The 18,952-nt window shown below is 49.2% G+C and overlaps 2 protein-coding genes across 2 annotated transcripts in view; both read left to right on the plus strand.

Moving 5' to 3' along the window:
* Positions 1–18,952, plus strand: part of smarce1 (SWI/SNF related, matrix associated, actin dependent regulator of chromatin, subfamily e, member 1) — a 490,930-nt gene that overhangs the window by 357,351 nt on the left and 114,627 nt on the right. The window lies entirely within an intron of this gene.
* Positions 1–18,952, plus strand: part of krt222 (keratin 222) — a 44,361-nt gene that overhangs the window by 16,962 nt on the left and 8,447 nt on the right. The window contains exons 3-4 of the mRNA XM_068013032.1: positions 6,153–6,373; positions 13,127–13,203. Coding sequence (XP_067869133.1) covers positions 6,153–6,373; positions 13,127–13,203 — 298 coding nt within the window. The remainder of the gene's footprint in view (positions 1–6,152; positions 6,374–13,126; positions 13,204–18,952) is intronic.

The raw sequence follows: 18,952 nt of genomic DNA on the forward strand, positions 1-18,952 counted from the left end.
TCATGTGGTAGGGGGTAATATTTTGGCATGGATAGAAGATTGGCTAGCTAACAGGAAACAGAGAGTCGGCATAAATGGGTCATTTTCTAGTTGGCAAGATGTAATGAGTGGTGTGCCACAGGGATCTGTGCTGGGGCCTCAACTTTTTACAATTTCTATAAATGACTTGGATGAAGGGACCGAAGATATGGTTGCTAAATTTGCTGACGAGAGGAAAGTAAGTTGTGAAGAGGACATAAGGAGGCTACAAAGGGATATAGATAGGTTAAGTGAGTGGGCAAAGACCTGACAAATGGAGTATAATGTGAGAAAATGTGAAATTGTCCATTTTGACAGGAAGAATAAAAAAGAAGCATATTATCTAAATGGTGAGAAATTGTAGAGCTCCGAGATGCAGAGGGATCTGAGTGTCCTAGTGCATGAATCGCAAAAGGTTAGTGTGCAGGTACAGCAAGTAACTCAGAAAGCTAATAGAATGTTATTGTTTATCGCGAGGGGAATTGAATACAAAAGTAGGGAGGTTATGCTTCAGTTATACAGGGCATTGGTGAGACCACATCTGGAGTACTGTGTGCAGTATTGGTCTCCTTATTTAAAGAAGGATGTAAATGTGTTGGAAGCAGTTCAGAGAAGGTTTACTAGACTAATACCTGGAATGGACGGGTTGTCTTATGAGGAAAGGTTGGACAGGCTCGGCTTTTATCTGCTGGAGTTTAGAAGAGTAAGAGGTGACTTGATTGAAACATATAAGATCCTGAGGGGTCTTGATAGGGTGGATGTGGAAAGGATGTTTCCCCTTGTGGCAGAATCTCGAACTAGGGGGTCACTGTTTAAAAATAAGGGGTCGCGCATTTAAGGCAGAGATGAGGAGAAATATTTATCTCTCAGAGACGTGAGTCTTTGGAATTCTCTTCCTCAAAAGGCAGTGGAAGCAGAGTCTTTGAATACTTTTAAGGCAGAGGTAGATAGATTCTTGATAAGCAAGGAGGTGAAAGGTTATCGGGGGTAGGGGGGAATGTGGTGTTACAATAGGATCAGCCATGATCTTATTAAATGGCGGAATAAGCTTGAGGGGCCAAGTGGCCTACTCCTGCTCCTAATTCGTATGTTTGTATGTATAATTTCCTCATCGACTTCCTTTTAAACCTGGGTAGAAATCATCAGATCCCCGGGATTTTTGTCAGTCTTTCGTGTCATTTTTCCTGATACTATTTGCTTGTTTATGTTAATTTTAGTGAGTTCCAGTCCTTGATTGATTATTATCCTCTTCCTCGACTGTGAAGACTGACAAAGTCTGCTATTTCCTTATTTTCACTTGCAATTTTTAAAAATTCATTCACAGGATGTGGGTGTCACTGGCAAAGCCAGCATTTATTGCCTATTCCTTGTTACACTTGAGAAGGTGAGAGTGTACCACCTTCTTGAATATAGCTGAGTGTCTTGCTGGGCCATTTCAGAGGGCAGTTAAGAGTCAGCCACATTGCTGTGGGTCTGGAGTCACATATGTGCCAGACCAGGTATGGACAGCAGATTTCCTTCCCTAAAGGACATTAGTGAACCAGATGGGTTTTTAAGGCAATCTAGTAGTTTCATGGTCACCATTACTGAGAGTAGCTTTCAATTCCAGATTTACGTAATAAATTTAAAATTCCAAGTTGTAATGATGGGATTTGAACTCATGTTTCTGGATCATAAAGGCAGGCCTCGAGATCAATAGTCCACAAGCAAAGCCAGAATGTTACCCTCCTTGTAATATTAGCCTCCCCACCCAACCCATCTGTTTTTAAAGATCCACATTAGCCTTGATGTCCCTTATTCTTCTAATATAATTGCAAAAACATTTTTGTGATGATCTTGATATCCCTCACAAGTTTCTTTTCATATCCCTTTTTGCAACTCTTACTATCTTTTTTCTCTTCCTTTGTTGTTCTCTCTCTCAGTCCCTGGATCTACATTATTCTTTGCATTTTTATTTGCTCTTTCCTTTAGTTATAATTTATCTCTCACCTCCTTTGTTGACCATGTCTGTATTATTTGGGAAGTTGAGCTGTTTCCCCTTAGGGCCTGGACTAAGCTAAATGCTTTTTAGAACACCTCCCAGTGTTTGTCTCTGCTCTTACCCCATATCAGTTTTGAACAGTTTGCTGTCATTTGAGCCTCTTGCAAGTCCCAATCACTCCACCCACCTCCAGTCTCATGTGCACCACATGCGAACATCTCCCCAATGAGTTTCCAGAGGAGAGACTGAAGGATATGGAGAGAAGGTGGGTGGGTGGGATTGAGGGATAAGGGGAGAAGGTGGGTGGGTGGGATTGAGGGATATGGGGAGAAGGTGGGTGGGTGGGATTGAGGGATAAGGGGAGAAGGTGGGTGCGTGGGATTGAGGGATAAGGGGAGAAGGTGGGTGCGTGGGATTGAGGGATAAGGGGAGAAGGTGGGTGGGTGGGATTGAGGGATAAGGGGAGAAGGTGGGTGGGTGGGATTGAGGGATAAGGGGAGAAGGTGGGTGGGTGGGATTGAGGGATAAGGGGAGAAGGTGGGTGGGTAGGGATTGAGGGATAAGGGGAGAAGGTGGGTGGGTGGGATTGAGGGATAAGGGGAGAAGGTGGGTGGGTGGGATTGAGGGATAAGGGGAGAAGGTGGGTGGGTAGGGATTGAGGGATAAGGGGAGAAGGTGGGTGGGTGGGATTGAGGGATAAGGGGAGAAGGTGGGTGGGTGGGATTGAGGGATAAGGGGAGAAGGTGGGTGGGTAGGGAAGGAATGCCCAGTTCTATTTCACTTTGTCCTTCTGCCTTTGGTCTACATTCTGGCAGAATGTTCAGTCACTGTGCTCCGAGACATGGCAACTCTCTTCCTAGACCAGTGCTCCTCACCACAGCTCCCCCCACTTTCAAAGCCTCCTAAAAATCCGTCTCTTCAGCCTGTACAAATATAAGTTATGGGACGACCTTGGCCCTTTTTGTGTTCCTAAATCTGCTGATGTTTCTAACAGATCGTGAGTCTGTTGATGCCAATGTTAGAACATCAGGATAAGAACTCCCTCGATAAATATGCAGAAATGCTGAGTTAACAGCTGAGTTGATTACAATTTGGGGCTGGAGAAAGAACCGCTCAAGAGAAACAATTCCCTTATCATTGCACACTTAACAAGGAGAGCTTGTGTTTATTTTTAATGGAGCACTTAAGAGGAGTGCACACTTGACTAGAAGTTTTAACAGGACTAAACATTAGCCGTACACAGTGACCTGTTACTGCTCACTACTGCACTAGATAGTCTGAAATGCAATCTACAGGAGTTCAACAAGACTGAACCCCACTGTTGACAGGAATCACCTCTCTGAGAGACTTGTAGAGGAGTACAAGCCAGTTAACAGGATAGAGAACAGAAAGCCAGAGCACTGTTTCCAGATAGGGTCACAGGATCTGAGGGTGAAGGGCTCATTTAGAACAGATATCACGTGGCACAATATTGCATTTATACAGGGAAACAGGCTCGAAAGTCCAACTGGTTCACACCGATGTTGTTGCACCATTTAACCCTCCTCCCAACTGTCTTCATCGAATCTCATCAGCATATTCTTCTATTCCTTTCTCCCTCAGCTTCCCTTAAATGTATGGATACTATTCACCTCACCACTCCCTGTGGGAGCGAGTTACACATTCTCAGCAGTCTCTGGGGAAAGATGTTTCTGCTGAATTCCCTGGTGGATTTATCAGTGACTGTCTTATATTGATGGCCCCGAGTTCTGGTCTCCAAACATCTTCTGTATGTCCAGCCTATCAAATCCCTTCATAATTTTAAAGCCCTCGATCAGGTCACCCCTCAGGCTTCTCATTTCCAGAGAAAACAGGCCTAGCATGTTCAAGCTTTCCTGATAGGTATAACCTCTCAGTTCTGGTATGATTCTACGATATCTTTTTTGCACATTCTGGGGTGCCTGTATATCCATTTTATAATATGGACACTAGAAATTTTCACTGTACTCCATGGTGGTCTAACCAAGGTTTTATATCAGGAAGAATTTCCTTATACAGAGGTTGATTTACAGCCGGAATGTGTCTGCCAGAAGCAGTGGGCGAGGCCAAGACACCGAACACAATTAGGAAACAGCTGTAAGGATGGAGATGGTAGGATAGGTATGTCGGAAGGAGATTAAACAACCTTCCTTACTGTGTATGTACAGAAGCAGAGGCTGAAGGTGGGTGCTGAATCTTGGTGCTGAAAGAGGGAACACTGGACTGTCACAGCATCAGTACTGAGGGAGTGCTGCACTGTCGGAGAGTCAGTATTGAGGGAGTGCTGCCCTGTCGGAGTGTCAGTACTGAGGGAGAGCTGCACTGTCGGAGGGACAGTACTGAGGGAGCGCTGCACTGTCGGAGGGTCAGTATTGAGGTATGCTGCACTGTCGGAGGGTCAGTACTGAGGGAGTGCTGCACTGTCGGAGGGACAGTAATGAGGGAGCGCTGCACTGTCGGAGGGTCAGTACTGAGGGCGTGCTGCGCTGTCGGAGTTTCAGTACTGAGGGAGTGCTGCACTGTCGGAGGGGAATACTGAGGGAGCACTGCACTGTCGGAGGGTCAGTACTGAGGGAGTGCTGCACTGTCAGAGGGTCAGTACTGAGGGAGTGCTGCACTGTCGGAGAGACAGTAATGAGGGAGCGCTGCAATGTCGGAGGGTCAGTACTGAGGGCGTGCTGCGCTGTTGGAGGGTCAATACTGAGGGAATGCTGCACTGTCAGAGGGTCAGTACTGAGGGAGTGCTGCACTGTCGGAGTTTCAGTACTGAGGGAGTGCTGCACTGTTGGAGTTTCAGTACTGAGGGAGTGCTGCACTGTCGGAGTTTCAGTACTGAGGGAGTGCTGCACTGTCGGAGGGTCAGTACTGAGGGAGTGCTGCACTGTCGGAGTTTCAGTACTGAGGGAGTGCTGCACTGTCGGAGGGTCAGTCCTGAGGGAGTGCTGCACTGTCTGAGGGTCAGTCCTGAGGGAGTGCTGCACTGTCAGAGGGTCAGTACTGAGGGAGCGCTGCACTGTCGGAGGATCAGTACTGAGGGAGTGCTGCACTGTCAGAGGGTCAGTACTGAGGGAGTGCTGCACTGTCAGAGGGTCAGTACTGAGGGAGTGCTGCACTGTTGGAGGGTCAGTAGTGAGGGAGCGCTGCACTGTCAGAGGGTCAGTACTGAGGGAGTGCTGCCCTGTTGGAGGGTCAGTACTGAGGGAGTGCTGCACTGTTGGAGGGTCAGTACTGAGGGAGTGCTGCACTGTCAGAGGGTCAGTAGTGAGGGAGTGCTGCACTGTCAGAGGGTCAGTACTGAGGGAGCCCAGCACTGTCAGTGGGTCAGTACTGAGGGAGTGCTGCACTGTCAGAGGGTCAGTACTGAGGGAGTGCTGCACTGTTGGAGGGTCAGTAGTGAGGGAGCGCTGCACTGTCAGAGGGTCAGTACTGAGGGAGTGCTGCACTGTTGGAGGGTCAGTACTGAGGGAGTGCTGCACTGTTGGAGGGTCAGTACTGAGGGAGCGCTGCCCTGTTGGAGGGTCAGTAGTGAGGGAGCGCTGCACTGTCAGAGGGTCAGTACTGAGGGAGTGCTGCACTGTCAGAGGGTCAGTACTGAGGGAGTGCTGCACTGTCGGAGGGTCAGTACTGAGGGAGCGCTGCACTGTCAGAGGGTCAGTACTGAGGGAGTGCTGCACTGTCAGAGGGTCAGTCGTGAGGGAGTGCTGCACCTACCCACTTGCAGAGTTAAAATTGGGCCCACGTCGGCAATGATGAGTTTTCATCAGAACGTTACAGAATGTATCATAGAATCCAGCACAAAATTAGGCTGTTCAGCCCCTCATGTCCATGCTCGCTCTCTGTAAGAGCCTCTCAGTTAGTCCCATTTCCCTGCCTTTTTTCTCGTCGCCCTCAAATTTTTTCTCTTCAAATGTTATGTGTGTTTGCATAAAAAGCATATCCGAAAAATCGTGATCATCAGAAATAAGGTGTGCTCAGCTTTTACAAACTTTTACTAATATAACATAAATAGAGAGATGTCTGTGATGAACAATCTTGTGAAAACAAAAACACGTACACTTTTGTGGGCAGAAAGTTACATCCATGGCCTGAGATGAGAACTATTCCAGGTCTGTTTTGAATTGATGTGTTCTCACAGCAGAAAGGTTTGGAGAACTCCCTGCAGGTGACAGAGCAGAGGTACGAGTTTCAGCTGAAGGGCCTGGCATCCGTGATTCGCGAACTGGAGGGGGAGTTACAGGAGGTCCGGAGAGACATTGAGCACCAAGTTTGGGAACACGAACTATTGATTAACACAAAGATGAGATTGGAGCGAGAGATAGCGATGTACCGCAGTCTCCTGGACAGAGAGGAGGGCAGGTAAGGACTGAGATTCCACTATTCCCATGTCCGAGGAATTTAACGTGGCCTTTATGCTATATATCTTTTCTCTAAGTATTAGTCATAATTTTCTGATATTTGAATTTTTCTTTGTGACTTTTTTCCAATTCCTTCCCCTTCCCTGCTGAAAGGACTGAATTTGCTGGCTTACTCGTTTTCTGCATTCAGCTCAAGTAGTCATTCTTTACATTTGAGCCTGGACAGTCACTGTTGGAAAGCTATTCAACTATGGAGGGTCTCACACCTGAGGCTGATCTTATCTTCACCAGACATTAACGCACACACTATCCAGCAGGCTTCAAGATCACTGGATAGAGATCAGGGACGGTCAGGGGATCCATGCCTGAGGTATTTCTTCTTCAGCCCTGGGGGAGGGGTTGGTTATGCAAGCACAACAACTTGCATTTATATAGCGCCTTCAATGTGGTAAAACATCCCAAGGCGCTTCCCAAGAGCATAAATCAAACAAAATGTGACACAAGCCACAAAAGGAGATATTAGGACAGTTACCGAAAGATTGATCATAGTGTGGGTTTAATGAGCGTCTTAAAAGGAGGAGAGGCAGAGCGGGAATTCCAAAGCATGGGTCATGGCAACTCAAGGCACGGCCACCAATGGTGGAGCGATGGAAATGGGGGACACTCAAGAGGCCAGAATTGGAGGAGCACAGAGATCTCGGAGGGTTGTAGGGCTGGGGGAGGTTACAGAGATAGGGAGGGTTGTAGGGCTGGAGGAGGTTACAGAGATAGGGAGGGTTGTAGGGCTGGAGGAGTTTACAGAGATCTCGGAGGGTTGTAGGGCTGGAGGAGGTTACAGAGATAGGGAGGGTTGTGGGGCTGGAGGAAGTTACAGAGATAGGGAGGGTTGTAGGGCTGGAGGAGATTACAGAGATAGGGAGGGTTGTAGGGCTGGAGGAGGTTACAGAGATCTCGGAGGGTTGTAGGGCTGGAGGAGGTTACAGAGATCTCGGAGGGTTGTAGGGCTGGAGGAGGTTGCAGAGATAGGGAGGGTTGTAGGGCTGGAGGAGGTTACAGAGATAGGGAGGGTTGTAGGGCTGGAGGAGGTTACAGAGATCGGGAGGGTTGTAGGGCTGGAGGAGGTTACAGAGATAGGGAGGGTTGTAGGGCTGGAGGAGGTTACAGAGATAGGGAGGGTTGTGGGGCTGGAGGAGGTTACAGAGATAGGGAGGGTTGTAGGGCTGGAGGAGGTTACAGAGATAGGGAGGGTTGTGGGGCTGGAGGAGGTTACAGAGATAGGGAGGAGTGAGGCAACGGAGGGATTTGAACAAAAGGATGAGGATTTTAAATTCGAGGCATTGCCCAACCGGGGGTCAAAATACTCCATCTATTGCTTCAGGTGAGGTTATACAATGCAGAACAGACAAGGAATCAACCCGGGATCTTCCTGCTCTTCGTGGCTCACAGTTCCACAGTAGGCAGGGCATCTCTCATTTATCCTTCAGTGTGTCAAGGATGTTCAGAACTGAAACTATCAGGAAAGTGTGAACAGGCTGGGGCTCTTTTTTCTAGAGGGGCGACCTAATAGAGATGTTTGAAATGAAAGAATTTCATAGAGTAGACATAGAGAAAATGTTTCCTCATATGGGGGGAGACGAGAACTATGGGGAATAAATAGAAAACAGTCACTAATAATTCCAATAGAGAATTCAGGAGAAACCAGGGACTGGTTACCCAGAGAGTGCTAACTAAAAGCTATAATACAGGTTTATTTTTCATTCATGGGATCTGGGTGTCGCTGGCTAGGCCAGAATTTATTGCCCATCCCTAATTGCCCTTGGAAGGTGGTGGTGAGCTGCCTTCTTGAACCGCTGCAGTCCATGTGGGGTAGGTACACCCACAGTGCTGTTAGGAAGGGAGTTCCAGGATTTTGACCCAGCGACAGTGAAGGAATGGCGATATAGTTCCAAGTCAGGATGGTGTGTGACTTGGAGGGGAATTTTCCAGTGGTGGTGTTCCCATGCATTTGCTCTTCTTGTCCTTCTAAGTGGTAGAGGTTGCGGGTTTGGAAGGTGCTGTCTAAGGAGCCTTGGTGCGTTGCTGCAGTGCATCTTGTCGATGGTACACACTGCTGCCACTGTGCGTCAGTGGTGGAGGGAATGAATATTTGTGGACTGATGTGCTGGGCTCCCCCATCATTGAGGATGGGGATATTTGTGGAGCCACCTCTTCCGGTTAGTTATTTAATTGTCCACCACCATTCACGGCTGGATGTGGCAGGACTGCAGAGCTTAGATCTGATCCGTTGGTTACGGGATCGCTTAGCTCTGTCTATCGCATGCTGCTTACGCAGTTTGGCATGCACGTAGTCCTCTGTTGTAGCTTCATCAGGTTGACAGCTCATTTTGAGGTCTGCCTGGTGCTGCTCCTGGCATGCCCTCCTGCACTCTTCATTGAACCAGGGTTGGTCTCCTGGCTTGATGGTAATGGTAGAGTGGGGGATATGCCGGGCCATGAGGTTACTGATTGTGGTTGAATACAATTCTGCTGCTGCTGATGGCCCACAGCGCCTCATGAATGCCCAGTTTTGCATTGCTAGATCTGTTTGAAATCTATCCCATTTTGCACGGTGATAGTGCCACACAACACAATGGACGGTAACCTCAATGTGAAGGCGGGACTTCGTCTCCACAAGGACTGTGTGGTGCTCACTCCTACCAATACTGTCATGGACAGATGCATCTGCGGCAGGCAGATTGGTGAGGACGAGGTCAAATATGTTTTTCCCTCTTCTTGGTTCCCTCACCACCTGCCGCAGATCCAGTCTAGCAGCTGTGTCCTTTAGGACTCAGCCAGCTCAGTCAGTAGTGGTGCTACCGAGCCACTCTTGGTGATGGACATTGACGTCCCCCACCCAGAGTACATTCTGCGCCCTTGCCACCCTCAGTGCTTCCTCCAGTTGGTATTCAACATGGAGGAGTACTGATTCATCAGCTGAGGGAGGGCGGTAGGTGGTAATCAGCAGGGCGTTTCCTTGCCCATGTTTGACCTGATGCCATGAAACTTCATGGGGTCCGGAGTCAATGTTGAGGACTCCCAGGGCAACTCCCTTCCTATTGTATACCACTGTGCTGCCACCTCTGCTGGGTCTTTCCTGCCGGTGGGACAGGACATACCCGAGGATGGTGATGGTGGTGACTGGTACAGCAGATATAAATAACATATAATAATATATAATAAAGAAGGCTAGTGGAATGCTATCCTTTATTATGAGAGGAATTGAAAATAAAAATAAGAATGTTATGCTTCAGTTATACAGGGCATTGGTGAGACCACATCTCGAATACTGTGTACAGTTTTGGTCTCCTTATTTAAGGAAGGCTGTAAATGTATTGGAGGCGGTTCAGAGGAGGTTTACTAGATTGATACCTGGAATGAGCGGGTTGTCTTATGAGGAAAGGTTGGACAGACTGGGCTTGTTTTCACTGGAGTTTAGAAGAGTGTGGGGAGACTTGATTGAAGTTTATAAGATCCTGAACGGTCTTGACCAGGTGGATGTGGAAAGGATGTTTCCCCATGTGGGTGAATCCAGAACTAGGGAGCACTGTTTTAAAATTAGGGGTTGCCCTTTTAGGACAGAGATGAGGAGAAATTTTTTCTCTCAGAGGGTTGTGCGACTTTGGAACTCTCTGCCTCAGAAGATGGTGGAGGCGGGGTCATTGAATAGTTTTAAGGCGGAGGTAGATAGATTTTTGTTCGGCAAGGGGATCAAAGGTTATCGGGGGTAGATGGGAGTGTGGAATTCAAGACACAAACAGATCAGCCATGATCTTATTGAATAGCAGAGCAGGCTCAAGGAGCTGAATGGCCGACTTCTGCTTCTAGTTCATATGTTCATCTGTAGAATGTGGAACTCACTACCACAGGGAGTGGTTGAGATGAATAGTATTTAAGGAGAAGCTGAATAAACACATGAGGGAGAAAGGAATAGTAGGATATGCTGATAGGATGGGAGGAAGTTTGTGCCGAGCATAAACACTGGCACAGACCAGTTGGGCTGAATACCCTGTTCCTGCAGTGTAATTTCATTGTAATTCAGAGAGAGCAGCACCTTCGATTCACAGACACAACACAGCAGGAGAGGATTCAGGTTGTTCCAACAAACAGAAAAATGGCACAAAGATAAAGGCAAGGAGCAGTAAGCACCCCTCCCGATCTGTGTAAACCCCTCCAGCCCCAGAAACCCCCCCTCCAGTCTCACAACCCCCCTCCAGCCCCAGAAACCCCCCTCCAGTCTCACAACCCCCCTCCAGCCCCAGAAACCCCCCTCCAGCCTCACAACCCCCTCCAGCCCCAGAAACCCCCCTCCAGCCTCACAACCCCCTCCAGCCCCAGAAACCCCCCTCCAGCCTCACAACCCCCTCCAGCCCCAGAAACACCCCTCCAGCCTCACAACCCCCTCCAGCCCCAGAAACCCCCCTCCAGCCTCACAACCCCCTCCAGCCCCAGAAACCTCCCTCCAGCCTCACAACCCCCTCCAGCCCCAGAAACCCCCCTCCAGCCTCACAACCCCCTCCAGCCCCAGAAACTCCCCTCCAGCCTCACAACCCCCTCCAGCCCCAGAAAACTCCCTCCAGCCTCACAACCTCCTCCAGCCCCAGAAACCCCCCTCCAGCCCCAGAAACCCCCCTCCAGCCTCACAGCCCCCTCCAGCCCCAGAAAACTCCCTCCAGCCTCACAACCTCCTCCAGCCCCAGAAACCCCCCTCCAGCCCCAGAAACCCCCCTCCAGCCTCACAGCCCCCTCCAGCCCCAGAAACCCCCCTCCAGCCCCAGAAACCCCCCTCCAGCCTCACAACCCCCTCCAGCCCCAGAAACCCCCCTCCAGCCTCACAACCTCCTCCAGCCCCAGAAACCCCCCTCCAGCCCCAGAAACCCCCCTCCAGCCTCACAACCCCCTCCAGCCCCAGAAACCCCCCTCCAGCCTCACAACCCCCTCCAGCCCCAGAAACACCCCTCCAGCCTCACAACCCCCTCCAGCCCCAGAAAACTCCCTCCAGCCTCACAACCTCCTCCAGCCCCAGAATCCCCCCTTCAGCCTCACAACCCCCTCCAGTACCAGAAACACCCCTCCAGCCTCACAACCCCCCTCCAGCCCCAGAAACACCCCTCCAGCCTCACAACCCCCCTCCAGCCCCAGAAACCCCCCTCCAGCTTCACAACCCCCCTCCAGCCCCAGAAACCCCCCTCCAGCCTCACAACCCCCTCCAGCCTCACAACCTCCTCCAGCCCCAGAAACCCCCCTCCAGCCTCACAACCCCCTCCAGCCCCAGAAACCCCCCTCCAGCCTCACAACCTCCTCCAGCCCCAGAAACCCCCCTCCAGCCTCACAACCCCCTCCAGCCCCAGAAACCCCCCTCCAGCCTCACAACCTCCTCCAGCCCCAGAAACCCCCCTCCAGCCTCACAACCCCCTCCATCCCCAGAAACCCCCCTCCAGCCCCAGAAACCCCCCTTCAGCCTCACAACCCCCTCCAGCCCCAGAAACCCCCCTCCAGCCTCACAACCCCCTCCAGCCTCACAACCTCCTCCATCCCCAGAAACCCCCCTCCAGCCTCACAACCCCCTCCAGCCCCAGAAACCCCCCTTCAGCCTCACAACCTCCTCCAGCCCCAGAAACCCCCCTCCAGCCTCACAACCCCCTCCAGCCCCAGAAAACCCCCTCCAGCCTCACAACCCCCTCCAGCCCCAGAAACCCCCCCTCCAGCCCCAGAACCCCCCCTTCAGCCTCACGACCTCCTCCAGCCCCAGAAACCCCCTCGTCCCAGAAACCCCCCTCCAGCCTCACAACCCCCTCCAGCCCCAGAAACCCCCCTTCAGCCTCACAACCCCCTCCAGCCTCACATCCTCCCATCCCTCCCCAGAAACCCCCCTCCAGCCTCACAACCTCCTCCAGCCCCAGAAACCCCCCTCCAGCCTCACAACCCCCTCCAGCCCCAGAAACCCCCCTTCAGCCTCACAACCCCCTCCAGCCTCACAGCCTCCCATCCAGCCCCAGAAACCCCCCTCCAGCCTCACAACCTCCTCCAGCCCCTGAAACCCCCATCCAGCCTTACAACTCTTGGTGATCTCTGCTCTCCTCTAATTCTGGCCTTTTGAGCATCTTTGAGTTTAATTTGTCCGCCGTTGGTGAATTCCTTCCACCTCTCCGCCTAGCTTTCCTCCTTTAAGATGCTCCTTTGATGAAACTTTTGGTCGTCTGACCTAAGATCTGTTTATGCGACCTTGGCTTGGTGTCAAATTTTATTTACAATGTCCCTGTGAGGCACCTTGGGATGTTTTATCACGTTAAAGGCATTGTATAAATCTAAGTTGTTGTTAGTTGTTGATGAAAAACAGAATTTGTGAATGGAACATTGTTATTGATGCACGTAAAGAGTTTAAGTGGAGGTTCGGTAATGGGATGGCCAGAGATTATTACACAGCTGGCTTGTAACAGAATGGTGAAAGAGTTTTACAGGAAGCTCATTAACCACTGGCCTGAATAAGTGTCACTCAGAATGACTGATTATTGGTTTTCATTATCCTGGACTGGTATTGTATCCCCTGTGTAGGCATCAGTGATGATCTGGAGAACCGAGAGTGTACATAGGATGAGAAGCTTTCCATAAAAAAGGCTGCTTGTAGGCCATCGACACAATGGCTGTCAGGAGGAACCGTTTGCTTCTGACACCAAATGAATAATTATACAACTTTTACACATTCTGTACATTTCAGACTCTCTGCTGCGACCTCTGATGGCTATCAAACATCACATGGCAGTTTAAGTCAGAAACAAATGGCTCTCCCTTCGGGTAAGTGTGACCTGTCACTCGTTTCACATTCTTGTGTATGAGACTTGTCCAAACACTAAATACAACATTTACTTTAGGCATTCTTAATCCAGGGCCGCAGGAAGTATTATATAGTTGGATCGTCTCTTTTCAGGGACAGTGTAGAGGGAGCTTTACTCTGTATCTAACCCCGTGCTGTACCTGTCCTGGGGAGTGTTTGATGGGGACAGTGTAGAGGGAGCTTTACTCTGTATCTAACCCCGTGCTGTACCTGTCCTGGGAGTGTTTGATGGGGACAGTGTAGAGGGAGCTTTACTCTGTATCTAACCTGTGTGACTATAAGTTTCTGAAACACCATTGTACACAACGCCATCAGAGACGGAGAGTGACTCTCACATTTTCCTGGATGCACTCTGGCTACTCGGCCAGTTTTCTCCACTCCATTTTGGTTACTATCCCCTACACCATGAACTGCAGTAATAAGCACAAAGAACAAAGAACAAAGAACAGTACAGCACAGGAACAGGCCATTCGGCCCTCCAAGCCTGCGCCAATCTTGATGCCTGCCTAAACTAAAACCGTCTGCACTTCCAGGGACCGTATCCCTCTATTCCCATCCTATTCATATATTTGTCAAGATGCCTCTTAAACGTCGCTATCGTACCTGCTTCCACCACCTCCCCCGGCAGCAAGTTCCAGGCACTCACCACCTTCTGTGTAAAGAACTTACCTCGCACATCCCCTCTAAACTTTGCCCCTCGCACCTTAAATCTATGTCCCCTAGTAACTGACTCTTCCACACTAGGAAAAAGCTTCTGACTATCCACTATGTCCATGCCACTCATAAATTTGTAAACCTCTATCATGTCGCCCCTCCACCTCTGTCGTTCCAGTGAAAACAATCCGAGTTTATCCAACCTCTCCTCATAGCTAATTCCCTCCAGACCAGGCAACATCCTGGTAAACCTCTTCTGTACCTTCTCCAAAGCCTCCACGTCCTTCTGGTAGTGTGGCGACCAGAATTGCACGTAATATTCTAAGTGTGGCCTAACTAAGGTTCTGTACAGCTGCAGCATGACTTGCCAATTTTTACACTCTATGCCCCGACCAATGAAGGTAAGCATGCCGTATGCCTTCTTGACTACCTTATCCACCTGCATTGCCACTTTCAGTGACCTGTGGACCTGTACGCCCAGATCTCTCTGCCTGTCAATACTCCTAAGGGTTCTGCCATTTACTGTATACCTCCCACCTGCATTAGACCTTCCAAAATGCATTACCTCACATTTGTCCGAATTAAACTCCATCTGCCATTTCTCCGCCCAAGTCTCCAACCGATCTACATCCTGCTGTACCCTCAGACAATCTTCAAGACTATCCGCAACTCCACCAACCTTTGTGTCGTCCACAAACTTACTAATCAGATCAGCTACATTTTCCTCCAAATCATTTATATATACTACAAAGAGCAAAGGTCCCAGCACTGATCCCTGTGGAACACCACTAGTCACATCCCTCCATTCAGAAAAACACCCTTCCACTGCTACCCTCTGTCTTCTATGACTGAGCCAGTTCTGTATACATCTTGCCAGCTCACCTCTGATCCCGTGTAACTTCACCTTTTGTACCAGTCTGCCATGAGGGACCTTGTCAAATGCTTTACTAAAGTCCATATAGATAACATCCACTGCCCTTCCTTCATCAATCATCTTTGTCACTTCCTCAAAAAACTCAATCAAATTAGTGAGACACGACCTCCCTTTCACAAAACCATGCTGCCTCTCGCTAATAAGTTCATTTGTTTCCAAATGGGAGTAAATCCTGTCCCGAAGAATCCTCTCTAATAATTTCCCTACCACTGACGTAAGGCTCACTGGCCTTTAATTTCCTGGATTATCCTTGCTACCCTTCTTAAACAAAGGAACAACATTGGCTATTCTCCAGTCCTCTGGGACCTCACCTGTAGCCAATGAGGATACAAAGATTTTTGTCAAGGCCCCAGCAATTTCTTCCCTGGCCTCCCTCAGTATTCTAGGGTAGATCACATCAGGCCCTAGGGACTTATCTACCTTAATGCTTTGCAAGACGCCCAACACCTCCTCCTTTTTGATAACAACATGACCCAAACTATCTACACTCCCTTCCCTAGACTCATCATCCACCAAGTCCTTCTCTTTGGTGAATACTGATGCAAAGTACTCATTTAGTACCTCGCCCATTTCCTCTGGCTCCACACATAGATTCTCCCCTCTGTCCTTGAGTGGGCCAACCCTTTCCCTGGTTACCCTCTTGCTCTTTATATACGTATAAAAAGCCTTGGGATTCTCCTTAATCCTGTTTGCCAATGACTTTTCATGACCCCTTTTAGCCTTCCTGACTCCTTGCTTAAGTTCCTTCCTACTTTCTTTATATTCCTCAAGGGCTTCGTCTGTTCCCAGCCTTCTAGCCCTTACGAATGCTTCCTTTTTCTTTTTAACTGGGCTCACGACATCCCTCGTTATCCAAGGTTCCCGAAACTTGCCAAACTTATCCTTCTTCCTCACAGGAACATGCTGGTCCTGGATTCTAATCAACTGACGTTTGAAAGACTCCCACATGTCAGATGTTGATTTACCCTCAAACAGCCGCCCCCAATCTAAATTCTTCAGTTCCTGCCTAATATTGTTATAATTAGCCTTCCCCCAATTTAGCACCTTCACCCGAGGACTACTCTTATCCTTATCCACAAGTACCTTAAAACTTATGGAATTATGGTCACTGTTCCCGAAATGCTCCCCCACTGAAACTTCGACCACCTGGCTGGGCTCATTCCCCAATACCAGGTCCAGTACGGCCCCTTCCCTAGTTGGACTATCTACATATTGTTTCAAGAAGCTCTCCTGGATTCTCCTTACAAATTCTGCCCCATCCAAGCCCCTAGCACTAAATGAGTCTTAGTCAATATAGGGGAAGTTAAAATCACCCACCACTACAACCCTGTTACCTTTACATCCTTCCAAAATCTGTCTACATATCTGCTCCTCTACCTCCCGCTGGCTGTTGGGAGGCCTGTAGAAAACCCCCAACATCGTGACTGCACCCTTCCTATTCCTGAGCTCCACCCATATTGCCTCGCTGCATGACCCCTCCGAGGTGTCCTCCCGCAGTACAACTGTGATATTCTCCTTAACAAGTAATGCAACTCCCCCACCCCTTTTACATCCCCCTCTATCCTGCCTGAAGCTTCTAAATCCCGGAACATTTAGCTGCCAATCCTGTCCTTCCCTCAACCAAGTCTCTGTAATAGCAACAACATCATAGTTCCAAGTACTAATCCAAGCTCTAAGTTCATCTGCCTTACCTGTTATATTCTACCTGCCTGCTCTTCCTCTCAGTCTTCCTGGCCTTATTTACTCGTTCCCCCTCTGTTATTTCACCTGCTGACCTACTGCTCTGGTTCCCACCCCCCTGCCACACTAGTTTAAACCCTCCCGAGTGACGCTAGCAAACCTCGCAGCCAGGATATTTGTGCCCCTCCAGTTTAGATGCAACCCATCCTTCTTGTACAGGTCCCATCTGTCCCTGAAGAGATCCCAATGGTCCAGATATCTGAAACTCTCCTACACCAGCTGTTCAGCCACGTGTTTAGCTGCACTATCTTCCTATTTCTAGCCTCACTGGCACGTGGCACAGGGAGTAATCCTGAGATTACAACCCTAGAGGTCCTGTCTTTTAAATTGCTCGTTAAATCCCTAAACTCCCCCTGCAGGACCTCATCACTGTTCCTGCCTATGTCGTTGGTACGGATGTGTACCACAACCTCTGGCTGTTCACCCTCCCCCTTTAGAATGACCGCTGCCCGTTCAGAGACATCCTTGACCCTGGCACCAGGGAGGCAACATACCATCCTAGAGTCTCTTTCATGTCCACAGAAGAGGGCGGCACAGTGGCGCAGTGGTTAGCACCGCAGCCTGACAGCTCCAGCGACCCGGGTTCAATTCTGGGTACTGCCTGTGTGGAGTTTGCAAGTTCTCCCTGTGTCTGCGTGGGTTTCCTCCGGGTGCTCCGGTTTCCTCCCACATGCCAAAGACTTGCAGGTTGATAGGTTAATTGGCCTTTATAAATTGCCCCTAGTATAGGTAGGTGGTAGGGAAATATAGGGACAGGTGGGGATGTGGTAGTAATGTGGAATTAGTGTAGGATTAGTATAAAATGGGTGGTTGATGATTGGCACAGACTCGGTGGGCCGAAGGGCCTGTTTCAGTGCTGTATCTCTAAACTAAACTATCTGTGCCCCTGACTATAGAGTCCCCTATAACTACTGCTCTTCTGTGCTTTGTCCCTCCCTGCTGAACAACAGTGCCAGCCGTGGTGCCACTGCTCTAGCTGCTGCTGTTGTTTTCCCCTGATAGTGCAGAGGACCTGCTGTTCCTGCTGTATGGCAGTGTACTGGTGGACAATTTCTGGCCTCAATGGGAAGCCACTCTCTTTGTTCAGGAAGCTGCTCTCTCAAAGGGAGGGAGAATCAGCTGCAACACGTTTTCACTGAACCACATTCCTATAGCTCTGAGTAACTGGCTTAAGAATGACAGTTTTCTTTCTATTTATTGTGGAGGTGTGGGTGTCACAGGCAGGGCCACATTTACTGCTCAACCCTGGTTTCCCTGAGAAGCGACCCATTGTTTGAGAGTTTGAATCTCACACGAGCAAGGTGTGAGATGATTTAATAAATACATTTCTGGGCTGGCACCAAAAAATCTGCTGTCATTATTGTAAAATCCAATTGGTTCACTGAGGTTCTTCAGACAAAGGAACCTGCAGGCACCTTGGTACATTCTGCCCTACTTGTGGCTATAGTACCACACCCTCTGAAGCAGCCCAGTGCACTACTTAACCATTGAAACAATCACTACAAGAAGGTTCCCCACCACCTTCTCAGGGAAAACTAGGGTTGAACAGTAAATGTGGCCCTGCCTGTGACACCCATCCCCCCAGAATAAATAGAAAGAAAACAGTCATTTGTAAGGCAGTTACTCAGACCCTTAGGAATGTGGTTCGGCTAAACCGTCTAATTCTCCCTCCCGTCTAGAGCTTCCTGACCAAGGTGAGTAGCTTCTCCCCACTGTGTTAGAAATCATGCGTTAATTTTCATTACAAAGTTTAATGAAAAAATGTTTTCGTGAGAATTGCAGAGACAATTCCTGCCCATCATCCCCAATGTAGGTCATTGCACAGCAACCAAACCTTTTTTTTCCAAAAATATACTTTATGCATAAAAATCTGTAAAAAATATATTACAATACAGTTCAAACTTGACATGTTAGAAAGTGCAATGGAGATCAGAGTCCTTCGATACAGAATGTGAGTTTCCTCACAACTCTTGCCATTCCATTTTACGTGCAATGAACATTTGCATTACACAGCAAAAACATTCTCAGGTGTATACAGCCCGAGGAGTTTCCCATGGGTCCAGCCCCTCGGTTCACTATGGTGGGAGGACCTTACACAGTGGCCTTTCCCCATTGAGCCTTTGCTGAGGCTGCCCCAAGCTTTAGTGCGTCCCTTAGCACGTAGTCCTGGACCTTGGAATGTGCCAGTCTGCAACACTCGGTCGTGGACAACTCTTTGCACTGGAAGACCAGCAAGTTTCGGGCAGACCAAAGAGTGTCTTTCACTGAATTGATGGTCCTGCAGCAGCAGTTGATGTTTATCTTGGTGTACGTCCCTGGGAACAGCCCGTAGAGCACAGACTCCTGTGTTACAGAGCTGCTTGGGATGAACCTTGACAAAA

The sequence above is a fragment of the Heterodontus francisci genome, chromosome 33 (assembly GCF_036365525.1).
Source record: "Heterodontus francisci isolate sHetFra1 chromosome 33, sHetFra1.hap1, whole genome shotgun sequence".
NCBI classification, from domain to species: Eukaryota; Metazoa; Chordata; class Chondrichthyes; order Heterodontiformes; family Heterodontidae; genus Heterodontus; species Heterodontus francisci.